General features: G+C 40.7%; 1 protein-coding gene across 11 annotated transcripts in view; it reads left to right on the forward strand.

Moving 5' to 3' along the window:
• The window catches only part of BCAS3 (BCAS3 microtubule associated cell migration factor), a 590230-nt gene that overhangs the window by 388994 nt on the left and 185758 nt on the right, over window positions 1-15478 (forward strand). The window contains exon 24 of one of the 11 annotated variants that reach the window (XM_075904722.2): window positions 268-7933. The exons of the other annotated variants lie outside the window; for them this stretch is intronic. Coding sequence (XP_075760837.1) covers window positions 268-308 — 41 coding nt within the window. The 3' untranslated portion in view covers window positions 309-7933. Of the gene's footprint in view, window positions 1-267; window positions 7934-15478 lie in introns of those variants that run through there. 11 annotated transcript variants of the gene reach the window in all.

A 15478-nucleotide genomic window follows, 5' to 3' on the forward strand; every position in this document is an offset into this window, starting at 1 on the left:
ATCTAATGCAACAACAACCCGCATGATTGAATCAGAGGACATGATTTGACCCTGTCTTTTTCAAACCCCAAATAATTGTAAGTGGATCATATGACCAATTCCCTGTTCTACAAAACCTGAACAAAAATGTGTGGAATACATGGGAGTAACATTTAATCTTTGAAGGAATTGCCTAAAGTATGAGATTTCAAGGTCCATACTTGTTTTATAAAAAGGAAGATACCACTAATATCTAATGTCAAACTCTTTTGTATTGTTTTCTTTCAGCTACTGTGATCAAAGCTGTGAAGATAACACTTTCTAACTGATCCAGTGAAGTATTTAAAATGTTTTCTTGAAGACTAGTCTCAAAATATTCTTAAGTCATTTGGAGGTTGTGTGACTTCATGCCAGGAAAAATAACCCTGTCATCCCAAAGCAAGGGCATGCACTACGCTAAAACCCTTGGGGGGATTGCCTTGACTCTGTCTTGGTTTACATCCTTTATTCATCATCCCAAAAAAATCAAGAAAGGAGCACAGACTACCTTTTTTTTCAGGATTATATAAATGTTTTCATGGTAGTGATGGAAAACTTTTTGTGTGTGTGTGCTAGATTCATGTCTTCCATGCAGCTAAAAACTTCTCTTTGGCACAACAAAATTAATGAAGGAACTGTGAGGTGTTTAGTCTTGGATTTTTTTTTCTTAAAAGAAGCCACTGATGATGCACCCGTGAATCACACTAGGGGTCTGTCTACACAGAGGACAGTTATTTCAACATAATGTCGAAATACTGTCAAGCTGGAAGACTTCTTATTCTGACTCCTGTAACCCTCATTGTACGAGGAGTAAAGAAAGTCTGAGTGCTCGATTTCAAAATAAGTGCTGTGTAGACACTCCCAATTTTGAAATAAGCTGTTTCGAAATAAGCTACGCAGTTGCTGTAGCTCAATTTGAGTAGCTTACTTCGAGTGAAGCCCTGCTCTGTAGTTGCACCCTTGGTGTGTGGGTTACAAATCCTTTTATAAATTAGGTTAGATGCCCACAAATCAAGAAGGTCGGTATGAAGCCTGACTGTAGATACTTCTTAGAGAAAACTCTAATGAATTCACTTCCAGACAAGGGGGGGAAAGGGTATACTTATCCATCTCTTCCTGTTGGAAATGCAGCAAGCCCCTACAGGGGCTGATTGAAAACTATAGTCAGCTCACCAAAGCTCTCAGCATGCTTGTGGTTCAAGTATATGATATAAGTAGTGGAGAGTGGTTTTGTTGCTATGGGAAAAGTGCTAAAAAAGGCTGTATCTCTTGTAGAGCACAGATCCTTTGGGTATTTAACGTACAATTTCTTCTAAGGACACTCAGAATTATACCTCTGATTCTAAATTGCTTAAACGTTGAAACATATGGTCTTGTGTTCTGTTCACTAGGAAACAACTGTCTGTAACCATGCTGCCAAATTCAAATAAACTTGCCCTATATAAAAAGGAGTCTGATGCAGCTCCGCAGAACTATGGAAAGTGTTTTTACCAGAAAGCAAACTTGAAGATATAGAAAAATCCTAATTAATCTGGTGTCTTGTATCAAAAACAGATCATTACATGTTAATAGCTTTGATAATTTTCAATTAAAAATGAACTGCTTGTGTCCCCTTGCTTGCTTCTGTGGACCAGGTCTGCACAGCTGTCATTTATTGTGTTCTCTGTTACAGTAATCATTTTAATAAAATGCAATTATCTCCATAATTAATTTCTTTGACTGCTCTGCTGTGTCCTCCTTTTACAGAGGCCAAAATGTCAAAGATCAAGTAGATGGGGGGAAATAAAAATTCACATTGTCAATGGATATAAAAAAAATACTTGGAATTTCAATGCATCGGCTTCTATTTGTCTCAAATGTCAAGGGCAGTGTAAAATGTATTTTTAAAATGTGTTTTTGTATGGTTTGAGCCCATTCTTGGCGTAGTTGTGAATCAAGAGGAGCCATTGTTCTTTGAGAGAGTTTGAGGAGGCTTCTTTGTACAAAGTGACAAAAAGAAGACTTGGAGCACTGGGCTTGCATTGTTCCTGTGCGGCGCTGTAAAATTTGATTTGAAATTAGGACCTCGGGGCAGGCCTTTCAATAGCCAGTTTTTATTTTCTGCCAGCATTTTAATCACTCTTGAGTTTAAAGAGGATGACCAGCATAATGCCTCTATGTTTAATAGAACAGCTCCTATCTTGAAGGCCAGTTCACTGAATTCAAGGATCTGTCATCTGCCCAACATTAGTCTTTTCTGTTTCCTGTCTATTTTTGAAGATAATTCTCCATTCCAGCCAGCTTTCAAAGCAGAACAATTTTCTGTTTTCTGAATTTCTCCATTGTAGTAACATCTCTTTTCACTGAATTTCTCTAGGCCATGTCTGCACTCCATGGAAGATCAATGCTGCCACAGTAGGATCTTCCGGGATTCGACTTAGTGGGTCTAGTGAAGACCCACTCGTTTGACCGGAGAGGGCTCCCCCGTCGGCGCCGGTACTCCTGCTCCTCACGAGGAGTAAGGGAAGCTGACAGGAGCGTTTTCTCCCTCAACCTTCCGCTATGTGGACAGCATGAAAACGTGATTTAAGATACTTTGACCCCAGCTACTTAATTAACATAGCTGGAGTTGTGTATCTTAAGTTGACTTTGTCTTCAGTGTAGACATGGTCTTGAAGAAGTGAAGTAACCATGGTGTATTGCAAACAGGGTTCAAATCTTAGTGCCGAGAGTAGTCTTTAGATCGGGGCAGGGAACCTCAGGCCTGGGGTCCGGATGTGGCCCCCGGCTTGCCTGGATTTGGCCCCTGAGGCTCAGGGCTCCCCCTAGTATTGGGAAGCCCATTTTGGTGCTACACGCACACACACCACCGTCCCATCGTGGGGCCGGAGCACACAAAATCTATTAGCCTGGGCACCCCTAAGCTCTGATCTATGAGGGAAATGTGGGGAGTGTCTTTCTCCTTCTCAGTCAGGGGCCACATCAGTGAAGGTTTGTTTAGTTTTTGCTTTTTTACTTTTCCCTTGTGTGTGGCCCCTGACTGATTTTTCTGTGGGTCAGCGGCACCCGACCCAGAAGAGGTTCCCCAGCCCTGCATTAGATCATATGGCTAAGAGAGTTGACTATTTTCCCAGATGGGGTGGGGAGAATTACATTTCAGGGACAAAGAATGAGAGGAAGAGAAAATTGATCTGCTGGCTACACCTCATCTGGATGAACCTTGCAAGGAGGAAAACAAGTGAATATGAGAGGAACATTACAAACAAAAGTGCTCAGGAAGCATTGAAAATCATGTCCCATGTCTTAAGTGGAGACTACTATCAGACAAGAGTACATTTTTAGAGTAATTTAGAAAAATTACAGTTTAAATGTTTTTCAGCTCTTTGTCTCTCTCTATATATGTGTACTTGGATTATGTGAGCAATATGAGCCCATCCATACTGTATTATGGGACATTCGTTATTGCTGTAGATAAGATAGCAAACTGAGTGGCTTAGCTTTAGTTTTTTATAAGTATGTTCACTGTACTGAATTCAGCAAGTATCGCATTAGAAAGCCAGTCTCCCCTGCCTCTGACAACAGCATTCTTACATTAAAAGCTAAGAATGGGACACGTTCAGCCCATTTAATTAGCCTCATTAGCACCCGTCCTACAAATACATTTCTCCCCACTCTGTTATATCTTCGTTCTGTTATTTCCACTCCCAACTCATCTGATGAAGTGGGTTTTGCCCACAAAAGCTCATGATACTATATGTATTTTAGTTAGTCTCTAAGACTATGTCTACAAAGTAGCACGTTCCTCTAAATAAGCTAGCAATTTGAGCTAGGCAAATTACGTAGCTTATTTCGAAATTTGGTGCTGTCTACACGGTACTTATTTAGAAATAAATCACTATTCCACTGACTTCCTTAATCCTCATACAACAAGGTTTACAGGAAGTCAGAGTAAGAAGCCCGTTATTTTGAATTTATTTCTACCCATTCTTTTTAAAATTCCAGACTAACACGGCTACCTCTCTGAGGGTATGTCTACACTACAAAGTTAATTAGACATAAAAGCAGTTATTTCGAATTAACTTTAATAGCGTCTACACAGGCAAACTGCTATTTCGAAATAAATTCGAAATAGTGGAGCCCTTATTTCGAATTTAGTAAACCTCATATTACGAGGAGTAACACCAAATTCGAAAAAGCTATTTCAAATTAAATGCTGTGTAGATGCTTAATTCGAAATGGGGGCCTCCAGCCCTTCCCAGGTAGCCCTGGTGGCCACTCTGGGCACAACCAGGAAAACTTACTCTCCTCTCCCCCAGCCCCAGAGCCATTAAAGGGGTAGACCCTGGCCACAGTGCCTGTGCCAGCTCTAAGCCTGCCAGCCCAGAGCCAGCAGAGGCCACCAGAGCCCCTGACTCAGTGGCCCCAAAACATGAGCCAGCAAGCCATTGGCATCCAGCCCTCCACCGCTCCCCAGGAGCAGTCTGCCAGCTCCCAGGAGCCTGACAGGGGCTGGAGAAGGTGGGCACCTTCCTTGTCCAGGGTGGAGATAATGGACCTTATTCAGTTTGGAGGAGATGCCTCCAACTTCCATGATCTCTGCACTAGACGGAGGAATGTGGCCGTCTCTGGCAGGATAGCTGGCAGCCTGGCCACCAAAGGCCACATGTGAACCCAGGAGCATGTTAGCATGAAAGTCAAGTTGGTCTGGCGAGACCCCCAACTCTAAGCTCCCCCCTCCCCCTTCTTCCCCTTGCTTCCCCCTTCCAGCTCCCTCCTCCCAGGTTTCCCCCTCCCCTCTTCCACCCTCTCTCTTCCCCTCTCCCACCTCCTTTTCCCAGTCTCCCCAGAGGTTAATCCTCCCCCCAGTTTTGTTCAATTAACCCAGTTTCTATTTTTGAACATACGTGTCTTTTATTTGACATCAGGAAGGGGGGCTAGGGAGGGGTAAGTGGAAGGACATGAGGGACGAATGGGGCACAAGCCCCCGGTGCGGAGGACTGGGGAGGTTCTGAGGGGTGGACGCTCTCCTGCAGGGTCTCCTGCAGGGTCACCGGTGTGCCCAAGGGGCAGCTCTGGCTCCATGTGGCCGAGTGCTGTGGTGTCCTGAGTTCAAGTACTCAGGGCACTCCAAGACAGGTCTGCTTTGCTGTCCCTCATTGAGGGAGACAAGCAAGCGGGGAACCCTGAGAACTGTCCGGGGTGGGGGAAGGGTGCCTCTAAGCACGGAGCTCAGTTAGCCTCAGGCAGCAGCCCCACACACTAAGTCCTAACCTGATGCCCTGCCGGCACTGGATCCGGCCAGCCTTACCTTCGGTTCAGGGTCCACTCAGTGTGGACGCGCTATTTCGAAATAGCAAAACACCATTTCAAAATAGTTTTTGCGTATAGATGCGTTATTTCGAATTAGATTAATTCAAATTAACTATTTCAAATTAAGTTAATTCAAAATAGTGCTGTAGTGTAGAAATACCCTGAAACTTTTTATACAGAATACAATAAATCCTGAAATTACAAGGATCGCGGGGATATACCAGTTTGGCGCGGAGGAATGAATTTGTGAGACTGATCTGATTCTGAGAGGTTCATAAAAGCAGTTGAGTAAATTGGGGTTAGCAAGTGTGATGTTCTTTTGTGTTTAATTTTTCTTCTATGACACTGCAGGTCTCCCTTCACAGCCCTCTGCCAATAGAGGTGATGAACAGAGATGATTCCCTTGCCTTTAATCAGATTTAACTTACAGCTTTCCTGCCCTATGGCAAGGGTGCCATTTCAGGAGTGGAGGGCGGGGGCCGCAGCCATATATATCAGGGTGCTGCTCACTCTTCTTCCATTTCCCCTGACTATCAAGGAGTGAGGGTAAACTATGCAGTTCTTTCCTCTCTCTCTCAGCTGATACAGAGAGGAGGCAGAGGAGTAAGTCATGCAAGCTGTGTACTTGCCCCTTGTTCCCTCATAGTCAGGAGAATAGGAAAAAGAGCTAGCGGCATCCCAGTACATGCTGCCCTGATGGGTAGTGTAAAGGTATTTGAGCTTGACCATCACCCTCTGAAATGGGGTGTCCCAACGTTTGTGACTCTTCACACTTAGGTGGTCTTAAAAAGTAGAGATCCTCTGGTGAATCGTGAGCTTTTTATTATTGTGTGATACCCCAGCAGCTGACTGTGCAGAAAGCAGTAATATAATGCAGCTTGTAAGTTTAAAAAACTCTGTAACATAAAGCCTTTTCCGGGGCTGGTTTGAAAAACCTGAATGTTTGGAATCCATGTTTATTGGATGGTTTGGTTCACCCATCCTTAATCTCCTGACCACTTCCCACTGAATCCTTGGTGTCTAAATTGAGATTACTAACAAGGGTACCAATTATGATGGTGGTTATTTGTGATTAGGAATGGGGGTTAGACCACCCAGTGATTTCATGTAAATCATTAAACACTCTCCAGATGGTAATGACTTCTGCTTACGTCTAAACTGGTCTGATTTCAAACCAGTGGCCTAGAGTAGAGGTGAAATACTGCCCAACATGCAACCACGTTTGTACTGTTGTACATTATAATGGAGTCCTATGAAGCAAAAAATTACAGGAGGGGTTTAGTTAACCATAAATGGTACAGTTTTCAAACACATAGAAGAATCGTGCTAATTTGTTTCAGCCGTCACATGGTTGCTTCCCTTTTCCATGTTTGGATTTAATCAGCCAGATCTAGTATCTGCGCAACCCTTTTTCCCGACACAGATGCACAATGAACGTGCCTAAGCAAAGCTGGAGCGCACTGCGAGGTTCATATTCATCATCTTATAGCACAGCCTTTTCATTCATTTTCAAATGTAGCTGTGTGGGTGTCTACATAATGTGGGAAACTCTTTTCATTGAAGAATCTGAATATTTTGTAAGGAAGTGAATAGTTACAAATAATCTTTTCTGTAACACTGAAATAAAGAACAAAGGAGCTATTCTCAGAAAATACTGAAGCATTATTATCTTCAGTCATTTTACAAAACTCCATAGGAAAAAATATTCCAAACTTGACAGATTCATATCCTAGTCCTTTTGCTCCTTCATCAGAGAACTTTGTGGTTTGGCCCACAGAGCTCAATTAAAGCAATTAAAGGAACAGATCTGTTTTTAAGTTTGTATTTTCTGTGCACAAAGCTAAACTTAAAAAAAAGAATAAAACTTTCTAAAATGAGTATCTGTTAGAGACACGATCTTGCTAAAAAGACTCTCTAAAAGGTCAAATACATTAGAAGGGCTGGCTGACACCAGAAATTTGATCCATTAATTTTTCGAGATACAAGGAAGTTAATATGATCTCTCAGGTTATCCACTTCATCTTCATCTGATCGAGTTAAAGCCTTATGTAAAATCACTGTGATTATTACAGGAATAGCCGCATTTCTCATGTTGTTGACAATAAATTGCTTTTGAACTCTATGCAGCATTGATACATCAAAAACTCAGCATAGATGCATAGGTGCTGCAGAACACCACTAGACAGGCCCTGGGCAAACCAGCAGAAAGGGTAGCTGAAATACTGCATTTCCCAAGTGTAAAGAGAAACAGAATTGAAGAGACGAGCCCTCTTTGTTCAGAGACCAATTCTCCATTTTTAATTTTCCACCTCTGGCCTCCTGATTAGATCGCAGAGAAAGAGTCTTGGAAAATTGAAATCACCATATCGGTTCTCCTTGGTATGGTTTCTCCTTTGGCTTTCCCCTGTGACAGATTGTTTGGTCAGAGGCCCGCTGCTCTGATACATCTGTATGTGCATGTATTTGCTAAGGGTATGTCTACACTTGCTCCCTAGTTCAGACTAGGGAGGCAAATGAAGCATACCGAAGTTGCTAATGAAGCGTGGGATTTAAATATCGTGCACTTAATTAGCATATTCGCGGCCGTTTGCCATTTTAAAATGCCGGTAGCCTGAATTAACTCGCCGCGTGTAGTTAATTCACGAGGAGTAACAGTTAATTTGAGGGAAGGGTTTTGGATCAGACTACAGAATCTACACGCTGCGAGTTAATTCGGGCTACCAGCATTTTAAAATGGTGACTGGCCGCGAATATGCTAATCAAGCGTGGAATATTTAAATCCCGCACTTCATTAACAACTTCGGTATGCTTCATTTGCCTCCCTAGTCTGAACTAGGGGGCAAGTGTAGACATACTCTAAGAGAATAGCTGGGTTGAATAAACACATTTTCTCTGATCATTAGCAATGATGACTCTGCGAGTACAATGGGAAGGGGGATACCTTGACATTCAAAGTCATCTTACCGTCTTGCAGGGGTGTTTAGGAGGTGGGGTAATTTTGCTGGAGAAAGGACTGTGGGAGGTGAGGCAGAGAGGGCGTCATGAGCTCTGTATTTAGAGACTCATTGGCCCCAAACCACTGCAGAAGGAGCTCAGAAAAGTGGCAGCTGCCCTCATAGTCTGTAAGGTCGAACGCTTGCCATTGAAGTGCCTGTGGTACAGCTCTGTGGACTGTCTGAGGGGTATCCGGTGAAGACAATGTCGCATGCCTTGTAGCTCTTCCCTCAAAGCCTGGATTTGTCCCTTTGAGGGAATACACCTGCTAGAAGAAGACTTTTTTTCAGACAGTGAAATTTTGCATTTTTGTCTATGCTCCCCTGTAGGAGATTTTTGCTCGTATGTTGTACTAAGAGGTTAATGGTTTGTCTGGTCTAGGGTCCGAGCATAGGGCTGGACAGCAGATATCCTAAAGTTCCAAACATGGCTCTGCTGCTGACTGCGGTCTGGTCTTTAGAAAAATGACAGATAGAGGAAGTTACTTATAATCTCCAATATTCCTCTATATCACAGTGGTGTCATGAGGGGCGTGTCTACACTAGGAATAATTATTTGGAAATAACTGAAATCGATTTATTAACTCCCAAAATAACAGAAGCAAAATAGCATTTCCGTGCTATGAGGAAGCCTCAAAATTAGTCTGAGGCAGGCGCCATTAATGTGGATGCACTATCTCGACATAGAGCCCCAGGCAGCACTGGGGAGAAATTAGTTCAAATTACTCTGGGGAGTAGTTATTTCAAAATAGCTGCACCAGAACATCCACACTACTGCTGTTTCAAAATAACTATTTTGAAATTGGCGGTATTCCTCGAGGAAAACAGGAGTATAGATTTTGAAATAAGCAGCCTGTTATTTTGCTTGGTAGTGTGGACACTCCACTTATTAATTCAACATAAGGGGGGTTATTTTGAAATAAAGCCCTAGTGTAGACCAGGGTGAGGATGGATTGCTGTTTTCATACTAGCTTAATAATAAAAAACATTATGAAAGTTCCGTATGTTATTATTGATTCCATTTGTGTGTGTGTGTGTGTGTGTGTGTGTGTGTGTGTGTGTGTGTAATTTAAACCAATTAGTCCATTATAGATAAAACTTAGAGTAAGAAAGAAAGATCTCCAAGGCAAGCTTGAGTAGTTAAACACTGTCCCTAACTAAAAATGATTAACTTTACACATCTCCTATTATAGATCTTCCTAATCCACTCCAATGCTCAATTTAATTTTCCCTTTATGTAAACTCAGATCCAGATTCAGCAGAGTGATTTCCAGGGCTCATTGCATAGGGACTATTGCTTTCTTTATTCCTCCTGGGTTTTCTTTCCAAACTCTCTTAGTATCTGTTCAGGTGGAAAAATATTTAAGAAGTTATTGACATCAAGACTTGAAACAAGGATCATGAAACATTGTCTCAAATTGTAGTTGTGCTAGACTGAATTTTGACAAAAAAATACGGTGCAGCATGTTGGGTGGCATTTTTAATGTTGTGTATAGGTAGTACCTTTAGTATTTCTTTGCTGAAATTCAAGATACATTGCTAGTACTAAGATGCCTATGGTATTACTGTTGAGTCATAGTGCTGAAAATACATTAAGTGGGATTCATATTGGGTGGGTTTTGTGTCTTTTGGACTAAGCAGCATATATTTTAATGCACTCAGTGGGTATTTTGTTTAAACACATGCTTGTTACTGATAGTTACTGCCAAGTAAGGAATGGTTGTATAAGAATTAGTAGACAACAAAACAATGTAATTATTCTAGAGAGGATTAATAACATTTTGCTTGTACTGAATAATCTGTCTATCTTATGTGTCAACCTGAGCACATCTTCTGTTTTATCAGTTTGCATTTGGTTTTGCTTTTTATAACATGTTTAAAAACCAGTCAGAATCATCTTCAAATTTTAGCAGGTTAACGTTGTATAGACATTTTAACAACCCATTTTAAACTTGTTCTCCATCAAAAAGAGGAATTCTGTCTTTTTCCACTGTATTAGGTCTATGATATCAGAGGTCTTTATTGAATATTTTATTGACCGTCTGCTTGCCCTATGCTAACCTGCCTGACATCCTAAGTTTCTCTCTCTCTGGAGATGCCATGTCAGTTCTGATTAAGCAGCAGAGCGTGAATTTTCCCTTCATATTTCCTGTGAATAAACTTCATCCCAGCAGGCAGACACTCTGCCCAAATGCATTGTGGGAGTGTCCGGATTTTGAGCACAGAACAAGGCACATGAATGGATTTAAGGTGGTATAGACAAGTGTTTGGTTTACAACAGAAGTATTTTCCCTGTGGGGCTTACATCAGCATTTTGTATAATTTTGCTTTATACAAATGTAAAGGTATTGAAGAGGAAAATTTCTTCCCCTGGCAAGTTAATTACTTGACTTCTCATAGAATAAAGTCTTGAAGCAGAAACTAAAGGGAAAGTACGTCTTTTGTATAAAATAGGTAACCTATCTAAGAACATGGGTTTGATTTGCAGAATAGTTTATTATGAATGCACTTTAAAGAACTTAATTTGCTTTCCAAAATTTAATGTCTTTTCTATTAGCGACGATGTTATATATTGACATTTTGTTTTAGTTTCCATATGCCTTTCTTTTGAAGAGACATTATATATTTTACATCTCCTTCCTTCTCTTCAAGGGCAGAGTAACAGAATATTGTGCTACATTTTTATGATCATATAAACATTCCAGTTGCAAAATATGTTGTTGTTGGCCAGTGGTTATGAAATTTATTATTTGTGTTTTGAACCTTCCCTACTCCTGCACAATAATGTGTCCATCTGTTTGTTGGGTTCCATGATACTTGCAAAGTAAATTTAATATAAGGCAGGTATAAATCCTGCATAATTCTATGGAAGGTTGACAATTTTATTAATTATCATGTTTTCTTGGCAAACTAGTTACCAAGTATCTTAGCAAGATTTCCAGGGCTAAGGAAGTTCGAGGTTTATTCTCAATGCATAAAATATTTCTTCTTAATGTCTCACTTGTTCTTTTGCAATTTTTGCACAAGCTTTCTCTAAATAATTTGCGTGTTTTTCTTTGGGAAATAAAAATTAAAGACAGACACTCCCAAAGAAAAAGGCAAAGTTTTTGCATAATAACTTGTGCTTGAGTTTTGCTAAGATTGTAAATCTCTCAAGAGTGAAAGTAAAATTTTGCAAAAATAGAAGATAGCTTTGTATATTGAAAAGCATATTTTTATTGTTATGGATTTAAATAATGAGATACTGTTGGATTAAATTTTAATGCCATCACACCATAGTTATGACAAACCTGCATTAACTGCAAAGTATCCTTAACACAAAGTTAATTCGGAAGGAAAGAAATTAAGTGTTGTTGTGATTATGCAGAGCTGTAGAAAAAGTGGGAAGATGGAGAGGCACGGTTCCCAGGCCTTCCATTCTTGTAAGAGCTTTGTTTTTCATCCAGAAAATCATGGTTTTACAGTCTTAATATCAACAGGCAGATTATTTGCTGTAACTTGTTCGCTTTCTTTTTAGAGTTTGCTAAAGAACTGCCTCTATAAATTGAATAATTAACTAGCATGTTCTTTCAGCTCTCTTAGTAATTTCCTTGCCCCCAGAACAAAATACATTGTATTACAGAAGTGTCAAACTATTCTGAAGATTTTATTACCTCATGAATATCACACATGCTTTAGCGTTAGCACAGCTATTATTTGCCACGGTTTATTTGTGCTCGTTATTGAGTGCATGAAGTTAAGGTTATTTGATCCTGTAGAAGTTATACTCATCTTAAAATTGATGTGATCTTGTTTATATTCTAGTTATATGAGGTCATAATCTTTATCCAATACAAGCAGAGGAAGCTGGGTGGATAAAGGCAGATATTTAATTTCTGGGCTCATGGGTCCAGGGTGTGTTGAGTTCTGTGTCCTCATGTTGAATTGTGTTAAGCTTTTTCCTCAATAAGGAAGAAAGGAATAAAGGTGAAATTTTCAAATGTTTCTTATACATATAGGCACCTAGTGGGATTTTCAAAAGCACCTAAGCAGGTTAGGCACTTAATTGATTGGTCCTAATTGCTGCCCAATATGATGTTAGTCCAGTTCCATCGAGTTCAGTGGCACTGAAATAATGAAGCTCACACCAATTCCCTGCAGAAAGATTGAAGAGTATAGTCTGATGTATAACTCTTTGCACATCATGGTGAAAATATACCCACCAGGCCTCCCTAAAAGGGATTTATGAGGCCAGTACTTGGCTTTTTAAATTTCACAAGAAATCATTGTTATGGGATCTACACTTCATAAAGAAATTACAAGCGCTGAGTCATATGTTCCAGTAGAGTTGGGGGAAGCATTTGGGTGAAGATATTTTAGATATTTTATACAACAGTCACACAAAAAACCCCAGTCACAAGCCAGCATCTCTTACATGTATCATGCCATCCAAACTTGCATCACCAAAAATTGCTCCCCAGCGAAGTTGTGAAGTAGAACCCAAATTTGCACACATGAAGTTGTGGCCTGTGAATATGAGGGATGAATCAGAGGAAAACCAAATTCCTGCATATCACTGAGAGGAATAATGTCCTTTACGACAGAAGGTGCATCATATGAGTGTGCATAGGGACCGCCAGTCTGTTTCAAATAAATCACTGTTGCTATGTGAAACTCAGCCGAAATCTTCAACTCCTTATGAAATTATATAAGCATGTTAACTGCATGAAGGAGCTATTTGCAAATGATGGATGTATGCACACAAAAACTCTGTAAGGGTATGTCTATACTGCCACCTTAGTTCGAACTAGGGTGGCTAATGTAGGCATTTGAACTTGCAAATGAAGCCCGGGATTTAAATATCCCAGGCTTTATTTGCATGTTCCCGGGCACCGCCATTTTTAAATGCCCCGTAGTTCGAACTACCTGCCCGCGGCTACACACAGCACGGACTAGGTAGTTCGAATTAAAGCTCCTAATTTGAAACACCATTAAACCTCCTTGCAGGAGGAATAACGGTCGTTCAAATTAGAAGCTTTAATTTGAACTACCTAGTCCATGCTGCATGTAGTCGCAGGCGGGGAGTTCGAGCTATGGGGCATTTAAAAATGGCGGCGCCCGGGAACATGCAAATAAAGCCCGGGATATTTAAATCCCGGGCTTCATTTGCAAGTTCGAATGCCTACATTAGCCACCCTAGTTTGAACTAGGATGGCAGTGTAGATGTACCCTAAGAGAGTTGGAACAGTCACTGAATATTAAACAGGAAGCATCTAATCTGGCTCTCTACTTCAACTGCTACCCCATAATTCTCTGCCTTGTTCCCAACAAGGTCTCCACATCTTTTGGCTCTCTAAAATTGGCGTTAAAGTGCATAAATATGACACTGGCCTAGGACAATAAGTCTGCAAATTTCACTATCTTTTCCATTGCAGTCCTGCAGAGAATGTCCAAGAAACAATGGCATTCTTGATTAATTTTCATTCAGTTTCACTGCATTTGAATTTTTGTCACAGGTCCTATATAAATATTTAAGCCATTTCTACCAGAATTTTCCCATGTTCTTCAAAAAGCTGGAAAAGTGCAAGGTGGATGATTCAGTTATTCTTCTCATGAAATTATAGCCAAGAGACTAAATTAATTGTTCAGCATGTATTCCTTGGCTACTACATTGCAAATAATTCTTTATGTTCTCTCTGTTTCTGTAGCTATTACTTACTAGGAGAAGCATGTATCCATGCAAATAATAGCATGGAAGTAAATGGACCACATTCTACCTTCTTTATTCATACTGGGTAACACCATATTTTGCGTATAGTCCTTTGCGTTTCAGCATGGTTGTGCTCTCAAAGCCAGTAAAAGGCGCACTCTCTAGTCCAATGGAACGACACGCGTAAATGCTTTAATGGCTACTGAATCAGTCCCTTTATATCTCAGTGCAGAGAAATGTGAGAGGAAATACATGTCTAGTACATGTGTATGTTTGTATTTGGGTGGGTGTGTATCAAATGTAGGACCTTAAAATGTGTGTACATAAATATAGGTGCATGCACACAATTGTACAAGGTTTCTTTCTCATATTATTTATATATTTGAAAAAAAACTTTTTTATGATGGTGGGAAAAATTATTCTGGGTGTTTGATTAATGGACTTTCCTGTATTTCCTTTTGCTCCCCTTTCAATGCCGACTTACACTCCATTGGTTTAAGAGTGTAAATTAACTTAGAACTTCCCAGGGTTGGGGAAAGATTCCAGATCAATGATCAGTGAATGATCAGCTTATCAGCTGTCGTGTGTTTGCCCACATCCCTAGTCTCTACCAGCTCAGGGAGTTTATGAAATTTTGATGGAGAAATTAGGTTGTTGCTCATCTTGTACCACCTTGCTCATAGTATTGACAGTACCACTGAACTGCTTGAGGCAGATAGCATCTCAGTGATCACTGTGCTATTTCAGCTCTCCACTGCTGACAACATCAGAAGTGTTTTAACAGGGTTTTAATGGGCAGCCTCTGTAGCTCCTTGGAGGGTTGCAAATAGCTGCCGTGAAAAAAAAACCTTTTCTGCCGCTCTGAGCTGACATGCCCTCCTTTTCTCATCCAGCTGCTGCTCGTTTGTGCGACCGCAGCACTGGTGACAAGCACTGCTTATATGTGCAGGGCACTGTTGAGATTGCAACCCAGACAAGACTCGGCATCCTAAGAAGAAAGTCATAGTTCCAAAATCACGGTGGGAGAGCAACCTTCTCCAAAAAGAGAGCTCAGCAGTTCATTCTCTCCATCAGCTCGCTTGCAGATACATTGTGTGGATTATGTTGATCATCCCACAACACTTTTCTAAACCTGTCTGTTGATTATATCTGTATATTACTGATGAAACTGTAGGCCCACCATTGTCTGGTTTTGAATCCCTTTATAGAAAGGCTGACGACAACTGTCGTTACCTCTTTCCAGAAGACCAAACTTGTAAAAAATCGGTATTGCCAATGCAGGCACTGATTGGATTTTGCCAGTCTCTTGTGGACCAATTGCCCTGTTCTTCTCATGATCAGAATTGATGGTATGAAAACCGCTTTGCCTGGAATATGCATAAACTCTCTTCTTTAACTGTAATGTGCTCTGGATCATATTTCAAGTTCATAGAATCATGGAATTATAGAACACTAGAACTGGAAGGGACCTTGAGAGGTCATCAAGTCC

Source organism: Pelodiscus sinensis, chromosome 21 (genome assembly GCF_052426305.1).
Source record: "Pelodiscus sinensis isolate ZL-2025 chromosome 21, ASM5242630v1, whole genome shotgun sequence".
NCBI lineage: Eukaryota > Metazoa > Chordata > Testudines > Trionychidae > Pelodiscus > Pelodiscus sinensis.